Source organism: Carassius auratus, chromosome 28 (genome assembly GCF_003368295.1).
Source record: "Carassius auratus strain Wakin chromosome 28, ASM336829v1, whole genome shotgun sequence".
NCBI classification, from domain to species: Eukaryota; Metazoa; Chordata; class Actinopteri; order Cypriniformes; family Cyprinidae; genus Carassius; species Carassius auratus.
This window is the reverse complement of record NC_039270.1, coordinates 11,748,069-11,764,609: the sequence shown is the minus strand read 5'-3', so window position 1 is coordinate 11,764,609 and position 16,541 is coordinate 11,748,069. Positions and strand designations below refer to the sequence as shown.

Here is a 16,541-nt window from a genome sequence, read left to right as displayed (position 1 = left end):
CGCTCCCACATTGTTACAATACCTTCATATAAAAAACACAAAAGAAGATTTTTTTTTATCAATGTTTTTGTACTGTTTTGATTAAACAATAAAATTCAGTGGGGTCCAAAACAACAGTGGACTCCATTAACATACCATAAAAAAAAAAAATAAAAAAAAATGAGTAAATGATGACAACATTTTTTTCATTTTTGGGTGAACTACTCCTTTAAAAATATAGTGGATTCAGACACATAAAATGTTATTTTTCACCGAATTTTAGGGGCACCAAAGCTACTATTTATTACACAAAGCTGCTATCTATAATAAATAAAATAAAGTAAAAAAAAAATAAAAAAAAAAATAAAAATATATATATTTTTTAATTTCAAAATAAATGTTTTTCATAATAAGCCAGTTTGAAAATACTAAATAATAAAATAATAAAATAAAAATAAATAGATCGCACACGGGACAATTTCTCTATGTGCAAACCCATGCATCACAATGCAGATAGCAAAATTCGTTTTCTTTCGCACATGATTACATTTAAACTGTATTTAAATGTACACATACATAACATATACATTTAAATAACTTTTTTATGTTAAACTGTAATGCTTAAAAACACATGCAAACTTTACGTTTTCATGACCACATTGCACAGCAACATCACATGAGCGTATAACCGCAAAAGAGACGAAAGTCCAAAATCTCTACCGGTTGACAAATTTTCAAAGATCCAGAAAAAAACTCCTACCCCAAACTCAATACATCTGGCCCAGTCAGGCTTTTCAAACTAAACTATTACAATTCTGTTCAGTGCTGCTCTGAAATTACACGCTTTACCTTTAAACTCTCCCTTTCAACTGTCAGACTAAAGGACTCTAAGAACCCTCCACATTTTCTATGATTTGGGCATTAATAGGGGTTCACACTCTCCCCTCTGATGCCACTTCTTTTAACGAAATCCTAAGAGAAGGGCTCTTCAAAGCAGCCTCTACTGATCCCTGCATTGTATCATGCTTGCCCTATTTTAAGAGGAGGCTTGGTGCACCAACACATCCACAGTATGCTCACCAATACAGAGCAAAATGTTCCCCCTCGGGATGCTTCTGTCTCCTGGCTAGACTACAAGTCGTCTAAATGCGGACGGATTCGCACCCAGAGAACCTGTGGGAGTGCCTGCTTAAGCATTCGGAATTTTGCTGTCAGTTTGTATTTTTACAATGCAAAGCCTCTTGTTGGCTTTCTGGAAATTTCTACTTCACTAGATACATGCTACAAAAAAGTGGGCCATTCTCTGTGGATGCTAGCTGGAAGGGGGCTGACTACATTCTTGCATTAGCACCCTATCTGTTACAGACCCCGCAGGGAGCTTGTAGGCAATAGCAGACGCATTGGCGATGCCCTCTTGTTGCACTTTCCTCTGTAGAGTGCTTTCTTGTGTTGAGAGAGCATAAGGGTTTAGCAATCTTAGCACCTATGTGGCTTGCAAAATACTTTAGGCAGCTGAAAAGAGGAAACATAGTCTTTTAGAGATGTCTTGGCTCTTGAACTTCTGTCTATAAAGGGCTGCAATGCAGGCGGAAACTTCATCGGTGTAACATTTCATGAGGTTATTATGCTTTTGAAAACAATTCCTCTACAAAATCCACTACGAAATTTTTACTAGCAGCTTGATATGTCAACATTTCCTCTCTGAAAAAAGCATATACAAGACTAAAACATATTTTAGCAACTTGAACCATTTTAAACTTAAATGTTCTTTACTGGCATCTATGGTTCCCTAAAGAACCTTTAACATCCATGGATTCTTTCCATTGCACAAAAGGTCCTTTAAAAAAGAAAAAAGGTTCCTGATATTATTAAAATGTTCTTCAAAAATCTTTTTTTTTAAGAGCTGTTCACTAAAAGGTTCTTTGAGGAAACCAAAATGGTTCTTCTATGGTTTTGCTGTAAAAACCCAGTTTTGGAATCTTTATTTTTAGGAATGTAACTTCTCAAACCAGCATAATTTAGAGTAAGATAGAAATCAGCTCATGTAACACTTTGCGAATGGCATCCCTTATGATCTCCATCCTTGCCACAAAGAACAATTCATTCAGAACACAAGGCATTTGTTCTGTTTCTCAGCAATAAAAAGGGTGATGGAAGTGGGGGAATAGAAATTAGATTTTAATATGGAAAATATGACAATTTCTTCAGCTATAATGACAATATGTATATGTGTGTGTGTGTGTGTGTGTGTGTGTGTATACAAACACTAAATGCTGTTTTATAACAAAGTTCGGGAGGAACAGTCGCAGTTCATTAACCTGATTAACACAAGTGGAGACCAATCAGTAATCAACTCATGACAAGGTATAAATGACAGCAGAACCTATCTCTGTTCATTGACCGTTTTCAGCATCCCGGTTCGCGCTGTCTGTCTTCTCATCACAGACCCGATTTTCCTTCCAGCAAGGAGATCCATACCGGGGATTTTTTCAGAAATGCTACTTTTTCTGACACCCATGATCATTAAACACGGCAGTTGAGCACCATCAAACGTCATCGCGACAGTTGCTCTTCTCGCCAAGCCACACGTCGTGGCCAATAGACCGTGCAAGCCGAGCTTACCTCGCTCGACACCACGCTCGATCCGATCAAGACCGGGCTCTCTTTGAGCGCTGGAATCGCAGCTCCAGCAGGCACCCAACCAGCCCGCTCCTCAGTTCCTACTGCAGCAGCAGCAGGCCTCTCTCACTTCCCGCCGCGGCTCAGCCCTTCACCGCGGCTTTTCCGGCCGAGGCGCAGTTTGAGGCCGCCTCCTCTAGCGGCACAGACCGTGCATCATAAATTAATACATTTTCAGGTGAAGACGCTAAATACAGGTTTTCGGCTAGAAAGTAGTGCGGGAGCCGCGTGGAGATTCGATCACATACGCATGTGGAATTTCAGATCCAAATTGAGTCTCGGATGCGTACAAATATTTACACTTCCACGATTAGACCGTGGGCGAACGCCCGACCGGATGTGATGTATCCTAATCAGATCTATCGGTGCGAGGTCAGAATTACCTATATCTTGTTAACTATTATTAAATGTATTTAAATTATAAATATTAGAAATAAAAAGGAAAATAATATATTACATATATCACAATAATCGTAAGGGGGACCCTGTTAATTTTTACAAGCAGCATCTGAAAACATATTTTCTCTCTGTTATCTCGGTCAGTGTCATGTACTTGTCGAGGTACGGCCACGGCGACTCACTCCTCGGGATTAACTGTTCTCCGACCTCATCCTATGCCATAATTTCATCAAATATTTTTTTGCGTGACTGGCCAAGGAGTGGTACCATCCGGAGCAGAAGGTGGCGGTAATGCATCATAAAGATGATTGGTTGCTATCCACCTTAAACGCGAACAAGAGCGTCACTACTGATCCAGGATCAGCGATATTAGCAGTTGTATTTCCCGATTTGAGTTTGAGCTTCAGAAATGCTTGCGAAATGTAGCTTGTGTGGAAGCTACCGCACTACTTGGTAAAAGTAGCTTCGCTACTGAAAAGCTATTCGATTCAGAAAGTAGCGAAGCTACGACCAAGCTACTGAGAAATGTAGTCAAACTAGCTTCGCTGCTTGTAGCGACGCTACTGCCCAACACTGATTATTAATTTTACCATGTTGAACACGTCAAGGTAACAGTTGCTGCACGACCAGTATGCGACAATCGTTTCCAAATGCCGTGTGCTGTGGAAAGGAGGCTTAAAGTTGTTAAATGAGGCTATGACGTAGTCATCATCCACACGGAAATGTCCAAAGATATTACCTGCCTTACCGTGCACGTTTAAACCTCACTGAGGTTTTACAGACAAGTTTCATTCAATTATTCTGGCAGGACCAATTTATTTAGGGGCATATTTCACCATCTACTGGCGTGATCACTACCCTCGTTTTGCCGCAGGACAGCAGTGTGAGTAAAATTCTGTTGTCTTTCTAAGACTGTAATATGAAAAGCATGCAAGTAAATATCTTTAGAATTGCTTGGAAGTGAATAGCACATAACTGCAATTAATGTTATTGCCATAATCATGTCTTGGTATGTTTTACAGACATAATGATATTCATTGTATAATGACATTCATAGTTTTCAGAAGCCTCTGTTTCCACAGTCTATACTACAACGTGAAACCAGTGTTCCAAATGTATCCATTAGGACTAGTGACGTGTCGTCCATGAACGAATCGTTCTTTTGAACAAATCTTTTAGCTGAACAAATCTTTTAGGTGAACGAATCGCTCATGTTATCCACTGACTCATATTTCTCGTTCAATGAAGTTTCTCCCTCCATAGCAGCGCGGCGCTATAAGCAGCGCATGCGCAGCTCAGTGAACCGGGTAACAACCATTTCATCCTGTCAAAGACTTACTCAACCTCGAGCCGATAGCCTTCGAGTATGAGGTGACAGAGTATGTGATTCGTTGAATGTAGTAACGAATACGCCCTTCAATGAACGAGTTTCATATGAGTCTGAACTAGATCTAGAGATCTTATCGTTCGTGAGTGAAATTACTGAACTGGCACATGTCATTCGTGAACGAACTGAATGAACGGATACATGTCGTTCGTGAATGAAAATGAACTGGCACATAGCTTACCTTGTTCGTGAACGAAATTAGAGTAAACCGGGTTAGTCTGCTACTTAGCATGTCAATCTCGAAAATGCAAAGCGCAGTTATAGGTACAGTACTGTGCACATACGCTCGTTTTGATATTTAGCAACTCCACGTTTAATCCATAGACCGTAAAAGAAAGGTTTAATCCCCGATTTATGGATGTGAATTTATAATATACAAACTGTTTGACCAAACAATTAAAATGCTAATTAGGCAAGAAACCTTGTGCTTTGTTCATCTGAACAACTCAATTAGACTTTATATATTGAATGCGATTACACACACATTTTAATAAAGCCAGATCAGCTTTTGTAACAAGTGAACGCGTTCGTTGACTTAAGACATAATACACTCTTTTTTTTTTTTCCGCCTGGTGGCACATTTTGCGTAAAATGAAGAAATCATCACTGGACGAATCTGAATGAATCATTTTGGTGAATGAACTGAAAATGAAAGAATCTCTAGAAGAATCATAATTTCCACCACTAATTAGTGCTGCAACGACGCGTCGACATCATCGTTTACGTCGACTACAAAATACATTGACGCGTGTGAAATGCGTGAACGCGTCACACTGTTTACATCTCGCATAATGGCATACTGCGAATAATAGAATGCAACTTTCTTCACAAACCGAGACCACTGTTATTAAAAGTATGAGAATACTTTAAACAGAGGACAAATAAAATGGCTCTTTGTTCCCTTTGCAAAACCGATATGGTGTACCACGGCAGCACAACTGCGATGAGCGAGCACCTCAGAGAAAACATCTAGGCGCTCTCCGGTGTCTCCATGCAGTTTAACTGGTTACCCTGTGATCTGGTGACCAACTTCCTGGTTCAGGTCTGATATTCTTGCGCTGCGGCATTTTGAAAAGTTGAGATATTTTCAACTCGATGCGGTGCGGACGCGCTAAAAAAAAAAAAAAAAAAAAAAAAAAAAAAAAAAAAAAAAAAAAAAAAAATATATATATATATTATACATATATTATCTGCTCTGTTTTCCCCCGCATGTCCAGCGAGCACAAGTTTGTCAGCAGACGCAGTAAATATTTATTCGTTTCCACTGCCCGTCCAGCGAGCACCAGTCTCTCAGCGGACGCAGTAAATATTCATTCGTTTCCACTGCCCGTCCAGCGAGCACCAGTCTCTCAGCGGACGCAGCAAATATTTATTCGTTTCCACTGCCCGTCCAGCGAGCACCAGTCTCTCAGCGGACGCAGCAAATATTTATTCGTTTCCACTGCCCGTCCAGCGAGCACCAGTCTCTCAGCGGACGCAGCAAATATTTATTCGTTTCCACTGCCCGTCCAGCGAGCACCAGTCTCTCAGCGGACGCAGTAAATATTTATTCGTTTCCACTGCCCGTCCAGCGAGCACCAGTCTCTCAGCGGACGCAGCAAATATTTATTCGTTTCCACTGCCCGTCCAGCGAGCAACAGTCTCTCAGCGGACGCAGCAAATATTTATTGGTTTCCACTGCCCGTCCAGCGAGCACCAGTCTCTCAGCGGACGCAGCAAATATTTATTCGTTTCCACTGCCCGTCCAGCGAGCACCAGTCTCTCAGCGGACGCAGTAAATATTTATTCGTTTCCACTGCCCGTCCAGCGAGCACCAGTCTCTCAGCGGACGCAGTAAATATTTATTTGTTTCCACTGTCCGTCCAGCGAGCACCAGTCTCTCAGCGGACGCAGTAAATATTGATCCGTTTCCACTGTCCGTCCAGCGAGCACCAGTCTCTCAGCGGATGCAGTAAATATTTATCCGTTTCCACTGTCCGTCCAGCGAGCACAAATCTCTCAGCGGACGCAGTACATATTTATCCGTTTCCACTGCCCGTCCAGCGAGCACCAGTCTCTCAGCGGACGCAGTAAATATTTATCCGTTTCCACTGTCCGTCCAGCGAGCACCAGTCTCTCAGCGGACGCAGCAAATATTTATTTGTTTCCACTGTCCGTCCAGCGAGCACCAGTCTCTCAGCGGACGCAGTAAATATTGATCCGTTTCCACTGCCCGTCCAGCGAGCACCAGTCTCTCAGCGGACGCAGTAAATATTATCCGTTTCGACTGCCCGTCCAGCGAGCACCAGTCTCTCAGCGGACGCAGTAAATATTATCCGTTTCCACTGCCCGTCCAGCGAGCACCAGTCTCTCAGCGGACGCAGTAAATATTATCCGTTTCGACTGCCCGTCCAGCGAGCACCAGTCTCTCAGCGGACGCAGCAAATATTTATTCGTTTCCACTGTCCGTCCAGCGAGCACCAGTCTCTCAGCGGACGCAGTAAATATTTATTTGTTTCCACTGTCCGTCCAGCGAGCACCAGTCTCTCAGCGGACGCAGTAAATATTTATTTGTTTCCACTGTCCGTCCAGCGAGCACAAATCTCTCAGCGGACGCAGTAAATATCTATTTTCACTATTATTTTTCTTTCCTCTGTCTGTCCAGCTAGCCTCAGTCTCCCAGCGGACGCAGAAAATACCTATGTCTCTATCAGTCCGCGAGCACTAGTCTCACAGCGGACTCAATAACATCTATTTTTCCTCTGTTTGTCCAGTGGGCCTCAGTCTCCTAGCCTGGTAATACCAGACTCTGTCTACGAAGCAAAGTGAAGTAGCAGAGTCTGCAATGGCATAATAGAGAAGTGTTTTCTCTCTCGCTAGGGGGCACTTGTCTGAAGTTTAAAATCATTGGTTACCCGTAAGCCAATCAGATACGTTTAGTTATGACGTATGTCATGCGCCTGTACAGCCGCATCGAAGCACAGACATCATGCATCGAACTCAAATCTATGATTGAACTTCCACTGTAAATCTGTTGTTAAACACTCTTCTTGTTCTGGCTTCAGTTTGAAAAAGAGTTGAATGTTCTCCATAACAAAGCGAATTGCATCCCGTGTCTCGTTTCCCATTTCCGCGGTCGTTTCAGTTTTCGATTTCTCTAACCTACAATTTAAAACTCTGTGCTTAGCATCTACGTCACGGCTCTCAGCCCGCCCTCTGCTCGTTGATTGGCCCGGCTGTTTCCAGACCGGTGGCAAACCGAAAGCTCTGACGCTGTATCAGACTGAGTACAGAAGCGTTATAAAATTGAGCGGAAGTAGGAAGTCTGTCGTAGTCAGGCTATCAGTCTCCCAGCGGACACCGTAAATACCTATTTTTCCTCTGCCTGTCCAGCGAGCACTAGTCTCTCAGCGGACGCAGTATGCATCCATCTCTTCCTGTTCTTCGTCCAGCAAGCCCAGTCTTCCAGCGGACGCAGGGACATAATTCGTCTCCCATATCTGTCCAGCGAGCCTCAGTCTCCCAGCGGATGCAGTAATATCTATTAGTTTCCCCTGCCTGTCCAGCGAGCACTAGTCTCCCAGCGGACACAGAAATATCTATTGGTGTCCCATGTCTGTCCAGCGAGCGCTAGTCTCTCAGCGGACGCAGTAAATACCTATTCATTTCCTCTACCCGTCCAGCGAGCCTCAGTCTCCCAGTGGACGCAGGAATATAATTTGTTTCCTCTATCTGTCCAGCGAGCCTCAGCCTCCCAGAGGACACATTACGCATCTAGTCAATATATCATTACACCTCGCAGGCAGACGGTGGAGCTTGTCTTCCCGACATCGTAACCGCTTCTTCCTCAACTATTAACCAACAGGACCTGCCTGCTCCTCTACTTCTGCCAGAGGCATTGCGAGATCTCCTGGTCAACGACCATACTTCTAAAAACGTCAGCCCGCCAAATCTCTGCGTTTTGGGGGGTTCGTAGTCCGGCGGCTGTCCTTTTGCTCTCTTGTTTTTGGGGGAGTACTCTGGGTTCGGGCCACATCCCGAGCTCGGAGCCCTCCACCCGGACAGCACGCCAAATACGCATAAACTTACGGTATTAATATACGTAGATGTGAACTCGTGAAATGCTGTTTTATAACAAAGTTCGGGAGGAACAGTCGCAGTTCATTAACCTGATTAACACAAGTGGAGACCAATCAGTAATCAACTCATGACAAGGTATAAATGACAGCAGAACCTATCTCTGTTCATTGACCGTTTTCAGCATCCCTCCTCCACCCCATTTCTCCTCACTTATAGATCCATCTACTCTTACCACAACCGGGGGGAGTACTCTGGGTTCGGGCCACATCCCGAGCTCGGAGCCCTCCACCCGGACAGCACGCCAAATACGCATAAACTTACGGTATTAATATACGTAGATGTGAACTCGTGAAACCCTAAGCAAAAAAAAATGTAACAAGATAAAAGACCTCAAATTAATGTGGCTCATTGATCTGAAGGCAATGATTTAATTGTGCAATTGGATTAAAAACATGTCAGACTAGAGTGTCTGAACCGGTCACTGGCCTTCATTAACTTGTTGCACTCTGCATGTGGAGATTCCCTTAGTGGTTCAAATTGAAATCTTATTATTTTTTTGTGAGACACTGGATTGCTGTGTGCTCCTTCTGTGATAGTTTTCCTATATTTTTGGCTCGGAAATCTCACAGGTAAATGACAAAGCTGCTTTTTACTGCTTAAATCAATCCCCAGATCAGCCTTGGCTCTCTTAATTTTTTCCAAAAATATGTTTTGAATCTTCTAGAGGGGAACACACCAGCTTTTGCATTTGAAAGGGTCAGGGAAAGGTTACACAGGAAGGTTCAAAGTTATGAATATCCCAAGAGATTCAGATGATCTTGGCTATCTTCAGTGTTTTGATACTTAAAAACAGATGAACAATAAACTGTTCTGGTAATAAATTCCAAACAATTTCAAATCAAGCTCTGGTGATCATCAATAGTGACAGAAAGAGTGGATCCTTAAATATTAAAAAACAAACGAGAACATATGTCACAGCAAACTTGTGGTTACTGGATGCTTCTTCAGCTGTGGGCACGTTTGGTCCTGTGGACTAACATACTATAAATGTCATTAAAGTACTATTTGATCACCACCATTATTTCAACAGTTTCATCAGTGCATTCAGACATATTCTTTCATTTTTTCCCCTAGAACCACTATGAACAAATTCAATTTCCACCATTTGTGGAATAAACTTGCTGGTCTACCTGTGTAAACAAGTCTACCTGTGTATCTAGCATGTTACATATACCAAATACACACCATTAAATCATATTTTCATGCTTTTTGAATACTTTGACTAAATTACAGCATGACTGCAATGACACACAATACATATTTGTTAATTAACTTTTTTCTTTGCACATTGCATGTCTAAAATTTCATTTCAAGCATGCTTTTCACTGACACTGTTTTCTCGTTAGTGAACAAAGACACTAACCTCTGGGGATTGTAAACATTTCTTTCAAAACTGATACAATGAATTTTCATACAATAATTATGGCTTCTGTATCGGGCAAAATTATAAAATCTATATAATAATGCATTTGAAGAGATAAAATAAATGATGAAAAATTTCCAAGGACTTAATGTGGCCTTGTTATTTAGGAAGAAAAAAAAAGTTAAAATCTGCTAGTTTTGATATAAATCTACCCATGGAACACAAAACTTCCTATAGCCGCAGAAACATCCACCTAAGTACACATTTCACAACATTATGATGATGTTAATGAAAGTCAATCCATTCTGGTTGAATCCTGTGACAGCTGCCACACCGCACAGTCTCGTTTCTTTTCAGCCTGAAGTGCAGTGATTGTAGGTTTATTCAACCTGCCTGGCCACGTATGTCCCCCAAGGCGAAACCCACGCAAGTGCAGCCTCCCCTGCTGGCTCCATTTCCACATTTGCCTAAGCTGTGAGTACCACAGAGTCACCACATGTTCTCCTATGTGATTGAACTTATTAATTATTAAATCAACAATCCCGTAGGAAACAGATGGCACAGATAGTGGGCAGCTAACGCACGTCTGCCTGGTATTTTTTATGTGTGTGTGTGTGTGTGATACTTTAGGTAAGTGGGTGGTTTTAGACTACCTAGGATCTGTCACATGTCCCAGCGGTACCTTGTGCAGTTGGCTCAGATGCTGAAATGTGTGGATTGCATAAATATCGCTATAGAGGATAATTGCAATTTTTTTTTTAAGTCCAAACAAAAGCGTGCTTTTTGTTTGTTCTTTCTGCTACACTGTGTTTACAATGACAGGAGCTGAAGTGCTAAAAAGCCATCATCACCTCACATTTAACTTGCGTTTGTTATCAATAAACAATACTGTGCTTATTTGAATGCATCCTCAATTTGGATCAAGAGACTTGAATGAATACATCATGCTGTGCTACTATAATGAATGGTGTTGCTAAAAACAAACTTTTAAAAAAGCCTTGTCTATTAAAACTCTGCATCAAAGAGAACCTGTCAAACCAGATTCTTTCAGATTGTTTTCTCAAAGTGTAGCTTTCAGCTAATGTGTTTGCACTGGGCAGAAAATAGATTTAATGATTAATTGAAGGCACATTTCACACAAGAATGAACATTCTCAAGTTGTTCAAAACCTGTTTGATGTCTTCTGATGAGCACAAAAAGTTGGTAGCCATTTCAGACAATGGAAGTCAACGGCTACCAGCAGCTGTTTGTTTACCAACATTCTTCAGAATATCTTCTTTTGTGTTCAAAAATAGAAAGAAACTAGTACAGGTTTTGAACAAGGACGTGAAATGATGACAGAAATGACATCTTTCCTAACTATCTGTTTATTTAGGTGTAAGCACAGGTAAGGCTACCTGCTAGGCATTTCTACCAGACGCACTCCCGCTAGTGGCAGTTGGGCAGCTCCAGGGTCATCAGCAGGGAGCCCTTGATGTTTCACTGCTTTAATCCCGGAACACCTGACGCCCCCTGGAGTTCCCCTAGGATCCGTCTCTCACCAAAGCCTTGTCTTTTCTGCATATCCAGAGCCGATAGCTGCCCTGCTCTGCCTCTTCCGCCAGGTCTTTCAAGGCCTTCTGCAGCATGAAGCCTCTGACTCTGAGAGTCTTAAGGAATCGCTGCGTGGAGTGTCCGGTGAAGCCTCTGCAACCAACCTCCACTGGAAAGGTATATGCTCTCCACCAGATGCAGGTAACTAGCTGTGGATACTTCTCCCCTTTCCTTTCAAACCCTGCCTCCATCCCATCTTTTCATGGCACAGTTCATTCAGCCATGTGGTGGTGGACCAGATAACAATGTCAGGTCAAAGAGATGTTATGACAATCTGCTGTGGAAACTTCACTTGGCGACCAAGATCAGCTCTCAGGTCCCACTCAACAGGGACCTATCCTGTACGAAGCTGCTTAGTGCCTCTCCCACTTGCAGCCCATGTGATGGTCCTGTCGATTACGGCCTCCCAGGTTGTCCATTTCCCTTACTGGGATTGGCTCACAGCTTTGACCCTATAGCTTTCCCCTTCCTCTTTCATGACCTCCTGAACAATCAGACTATTCCTCTCTATCTTTGCGGTTTTGGACCATATCCTGGTTAATGTTGTCCATTCAAAGCCTGCCCTGACATGTTGTATCAATCCCACTACCTCTTGGTGTTTCAGACGAGTTATGGCCTGATGCACTGCGTGTTGTGCATCCAATCTTCTTCTGGTATGAAGTTGGGCATTAGCATTTTGTACCACTGTGTCAAGAGAGTCTTTCAGCTCGAAACAGCTGCCCTCATCTTTTCCAGTTTGTAGCCCAAGCTGATGGAAGCCTCAAGGCGTTCTTCCCAAACAGTTTATTAATTATATAATATGCTGATTTAATAATCAAATGAAATGCAAATCAATCATGTATGCAATCACATACATCAATATTTGCTAAAAAAAAAAATGCTTGCAAATAATGCAGTAGGCTATTCGGGCAGAAAAGACCGTTCAAAAAGTAGCCTAATATTTGTGTACTAAATTAATGTGGTAAATTGACCCTGATATTAACATTTCAGCTGAATTTCCCAAAATAATTTTAATGTCACAAACCCGCTCCTGGAATGCATATTAATATACTTGGCTCTATGGTGCAGCTAATGCTGAACAACTGGCTTAATGTATATTTTTTCATGGTAAAGTGAGTTTTGTTAATTGCCAATGAGATGTGTTCTGGGAAAGTTGCTTTCCAAATAATATGTTTATTTTGTTAATAAATCTGGCTTGATGAGCTCTGCTGCTTGGCTGAGAGCAGACGCTCTCTCTCTCTCTGAGCTTTATTGCCTTCTGTTTCTGATTCTAATTGAATTTGAATGGATTCTTCATCAGTGTTGACTTGCTAAAATATGGTTGTCGAATGGTGGCCGAGTGATGCCAAAGCCTTCACAACATCACTTGCTTAGGGTGACCAGGCCACTGCTTATGTCTTGAAGAACTCTTCACAGATCACAATTGACAGACACAATGACAGAAGAGCAGCACTGAAAAACCATTTCCCTGGGGAGAAAAAGCATTTCACTTTACAATAGCCTGAGTGATAATGTAAGAACAAACATTTATTCAGTTCTTCTGACAGCCACATTTGAAATATTCTGCAGTGGGCACTTGCTCCACAGTGCTTCATTTGCTCCACAATGGCAAGTCCAGATACCAAGCAGGCCACTGGGGACTCTGTCTTAGTACAGAGAGGCTTAAAGTTTTAAAGACTACGCTGTACCTCTGAGTAGCACTGTTAAGCTTTTAAGCTAAGATACCAAAGACTTCATGACCCTGCATTTTTTGCACCCCTTTTTAGACTCATTGTGTAAAATGCGAATATTAAGCTTTGAATGAAGTGGCAAGAAAAAGGAGTTGCAAGGAAATACATAAATTACTTAAAGTGAGAGGAGGACAGTTTATTGGGCCAGTATTATATTAATATTATTTCTATAATATGACAGATTTATTAATACTTTCAATTAGCTTTATTTTTATATTTTCAGTTTTCATTTTAATTATTGTTTAATTTTTGTAATTTTATTATGTGCCTTTAAAAAAAAATGTTTTCTTTAATTTATTTGTATTTTTTACAAAAGATTGCAAGATTAATTGCCGAATCAGATTGGACTTTGAAGGTGTGTGCAATTTATGGAGTGAAAAGTATGAATTACTTTCATGAACTAAATCTGCTGTAAAAGGTTGAGCTGTTTAGTCCCACTGAAATGTGGACATGTCTTTATTTGTGTGTCCCCATCTGAACGAAGTACACTTTCAGAAAAGAAAGTGCAAAGCTGTCATTGGGGAGGTCCCAGTGCTAGCTCTGTACTTTCTTTTCTGAGAGTGAAACCTGTACTTTGTATTTTATTTTCTAAGTAACGAAAGGCACATCTTTGATGTCAAATTTGAGCCTAAACTATATGGTGCAAACTGTGTTTGAACCTACTTGCCTGGATCAAGAAAAGCCACTAACTACAGTACAACATCACTCCTCCAGCTGATCACGTTAACAGCATGACCTGATTAAGTGGCTCTTTTTCTACTTTAAGTACAATGCACATGAATTTCCAACAGTGCTCTCAATAATGAGGGAAAACCCTTATCGCTAGCTAAAAAACAGCATCTAGTGGTAATCACATGCTCCAGTAAGCCACTGGCTGTGGTGGAAGCCCTCCCTGCTGTCTAAATATAAATTTGAGCATTATGCTTGCTAGCCCACTCCTCTGTCCCACTGATTGGATGAGCGATTTCGCTTTTTGCCATCCCTGTGTGAACAAAGGCTTAGCATGGCTGGTTAAATTGCTTCCTTTGAGTGAAAATAAAAGTCCATACATTATTAATCCCCCCTCCCATGTTACTTCTGTAACACCAAAGGACATCTAATGAATCTTGTAGATGTGTAGCTTCAACATCTCTGTCTAACAGCCATCCTGTGTTTCACAGAGAAATTCACTTGCAAATTCACTCAAACAAGTGTTTTAGATGCTGTATACTGACATAAATACAGTAATATATATATATATATATATATATATATATATATATATATAATGCATTATTTAATGCAATATTTGCAATATTTCTTCATTTGTAAAAAAAAAAAAAAAAAACATTCAATATACTATACAGTACATACTTCATTTAAAAGATGCTGTAATAAAACAGCAAGTTGGGAGTGCATTTGCTATTTATATCCAAGAATCTAACTAACTTTGGCAAGCAGCATCCAGCAGGAACATTTGGAACACATAAAAGAGTATAAAGATAAGCTGCAAATAAAAACCAAACCATGTTTATGAAGGTCGTATAACAGTCTTGCAAAAGATTCAAAAGTGACAACTCTCAAAAAGAACGCATGGACTCTATTGTGTTGATTTTACAGTGAGCTACCTGAACGAAGAACTCCTGAAAACATGTCCCACATTCAGTAACACTTCCATAACCTTCACATTAGATTAGATTCATAAAGTCTAAATGCAGTAAACTGTGGAGAAAAAAAAAATGATGCAGGGTGCAGAGAAAAGCTTATATTTTGCATGCTACTCTTATTTAATACAACAATTTTCATAAAAACAACAGCAACTATATTACAAGCTTTATAAGCTGTTTCTTCTACTGTGCAAGCAAGAACAACTGTCCTTTTGTACAGAGAAGTTCATGTTGTCAGTGTCAAATTTGCACAGTGATTTAGAGATATTCTTGTTTTGATTTAAAAAAATATATATATTATTATTAAAACAAAAACCTTATTATAATAAACTTTTAAATCAAAATTCTTTGATCTCACTGTATAAAACAATTTATTGACCAATTATTATTAGAAAACATATGATTTATGTGCCTTGTGAAATAACTGTATGAAAGTATTTTTATATATATATATAATTTTATAAAGTGCAATTACGTACCTCCTCGTTGAGGATTTCCTGACATTGGGAGTAGTTTCCCTTCTTCGCCCAGGTGCCATTGGCAAGACATTCTCTGTACACGTTATCTGAAGAAAACACACACACACACTGGTTATTGATTGAACCCCTTATTTGACTTCTGTGGCAGATATCGAGCATCGCGTTAGTTCAGTCAGGCCACGTTAGTCACGCTTGCATCAGCTGACAGTCAGCTGTTCCTGACGTGTACCAATCCCGTCTTGACACCTATCACCTGCGGTCTATTTAAATTCCCATTCTTCAGTGTCTCTTCCATCGCATTGCTGCTTGCAATTTACTCCCTCCTCCAACCCCAGCTCCACCAACTGAACCTGTAATCCAATCTATCCTTGTTCTTTCTTTACAGTCTCTTCATTGGAAGCAGTCTCTACCACATTCTGTTTACAACTCATGTAATTGTGAATTGTAATTATTTATGCTTATAATGGTTCTGTTCTGTACCCCAGGGGGGCTTGTCTTGCTGCTCTCCCCGCTCTGTCTAAGCATGGCTGCATGGACAGGCGTGTGGAGTGTAGCCCAGAACATAACCATACCGCCAACACTAACTGTATGCAATTATAATTGTCATAAATATACTTGACGGAAGTGGTCCTGATTGAAAAATAGTTTATATAATGTTCATTCTGAACATCTGTGGACAGATATGCCACTTCTTCATGCATGGTATGTAATCCATTACATAATTCAAAAGTTATGCAATATGACCCAAATACACTAGGAATATTAATAAGGCAAGAGTCAATATTCAACCTCATGGTGAATGTAGGTTTGACCTTAGCATGGATATTTAGTTAACCTCAACTATATGTTAAAATCTAGTCTCACATAAAACTGATTTATGACTGCAAACCCCCATACTGTGCAGTGAAGAAACAAGTGTAACCTAAAACTGAAAGAACGGAAGACATCAAACATCTTTTACTCAATTTTGGTTTACAAGCATCTCCTGAAACCTGAAACGTCAGTGGTAAAATCCGTCCTGGGTGCAGATGTGTATGAAGCGATTTCAGGTTTCAGTTCTCATTTCCATTTCAGTGGTTTCCAATTTCATTGTGGGACATTTCCTCTACAAGGCTTATATTGTGCACTGAACAGCCATTGTTAGATCTGGTTGAAAGTTTTCTTCTT

The 16,541-nt window shown here is 40.8% G+C and overlaps 1 protein-coding gene across 1 annotated transcript in view; it reads right to left on the bottom strand.

Moving 5' to 3' along the window:
* Window positions 1-16,541, bottom strand: part of crhr1 (corticotropin releasing hormone receptor 1) — a 114,273-nt gene that overhangs the window by 38,368 nt on the left and 59,364 nt on the right. The window contains exon 5 of the mRNA XM_026207772.1: window positions 15,375-15,460. Coding sequence (XP_026063557.1) covers window positions 15,375-15,460 — 86 coding nt within the window. The remainder of the gene's footprint in view (window positions 1-15,374; window positions 15,461-16,541) is intronic.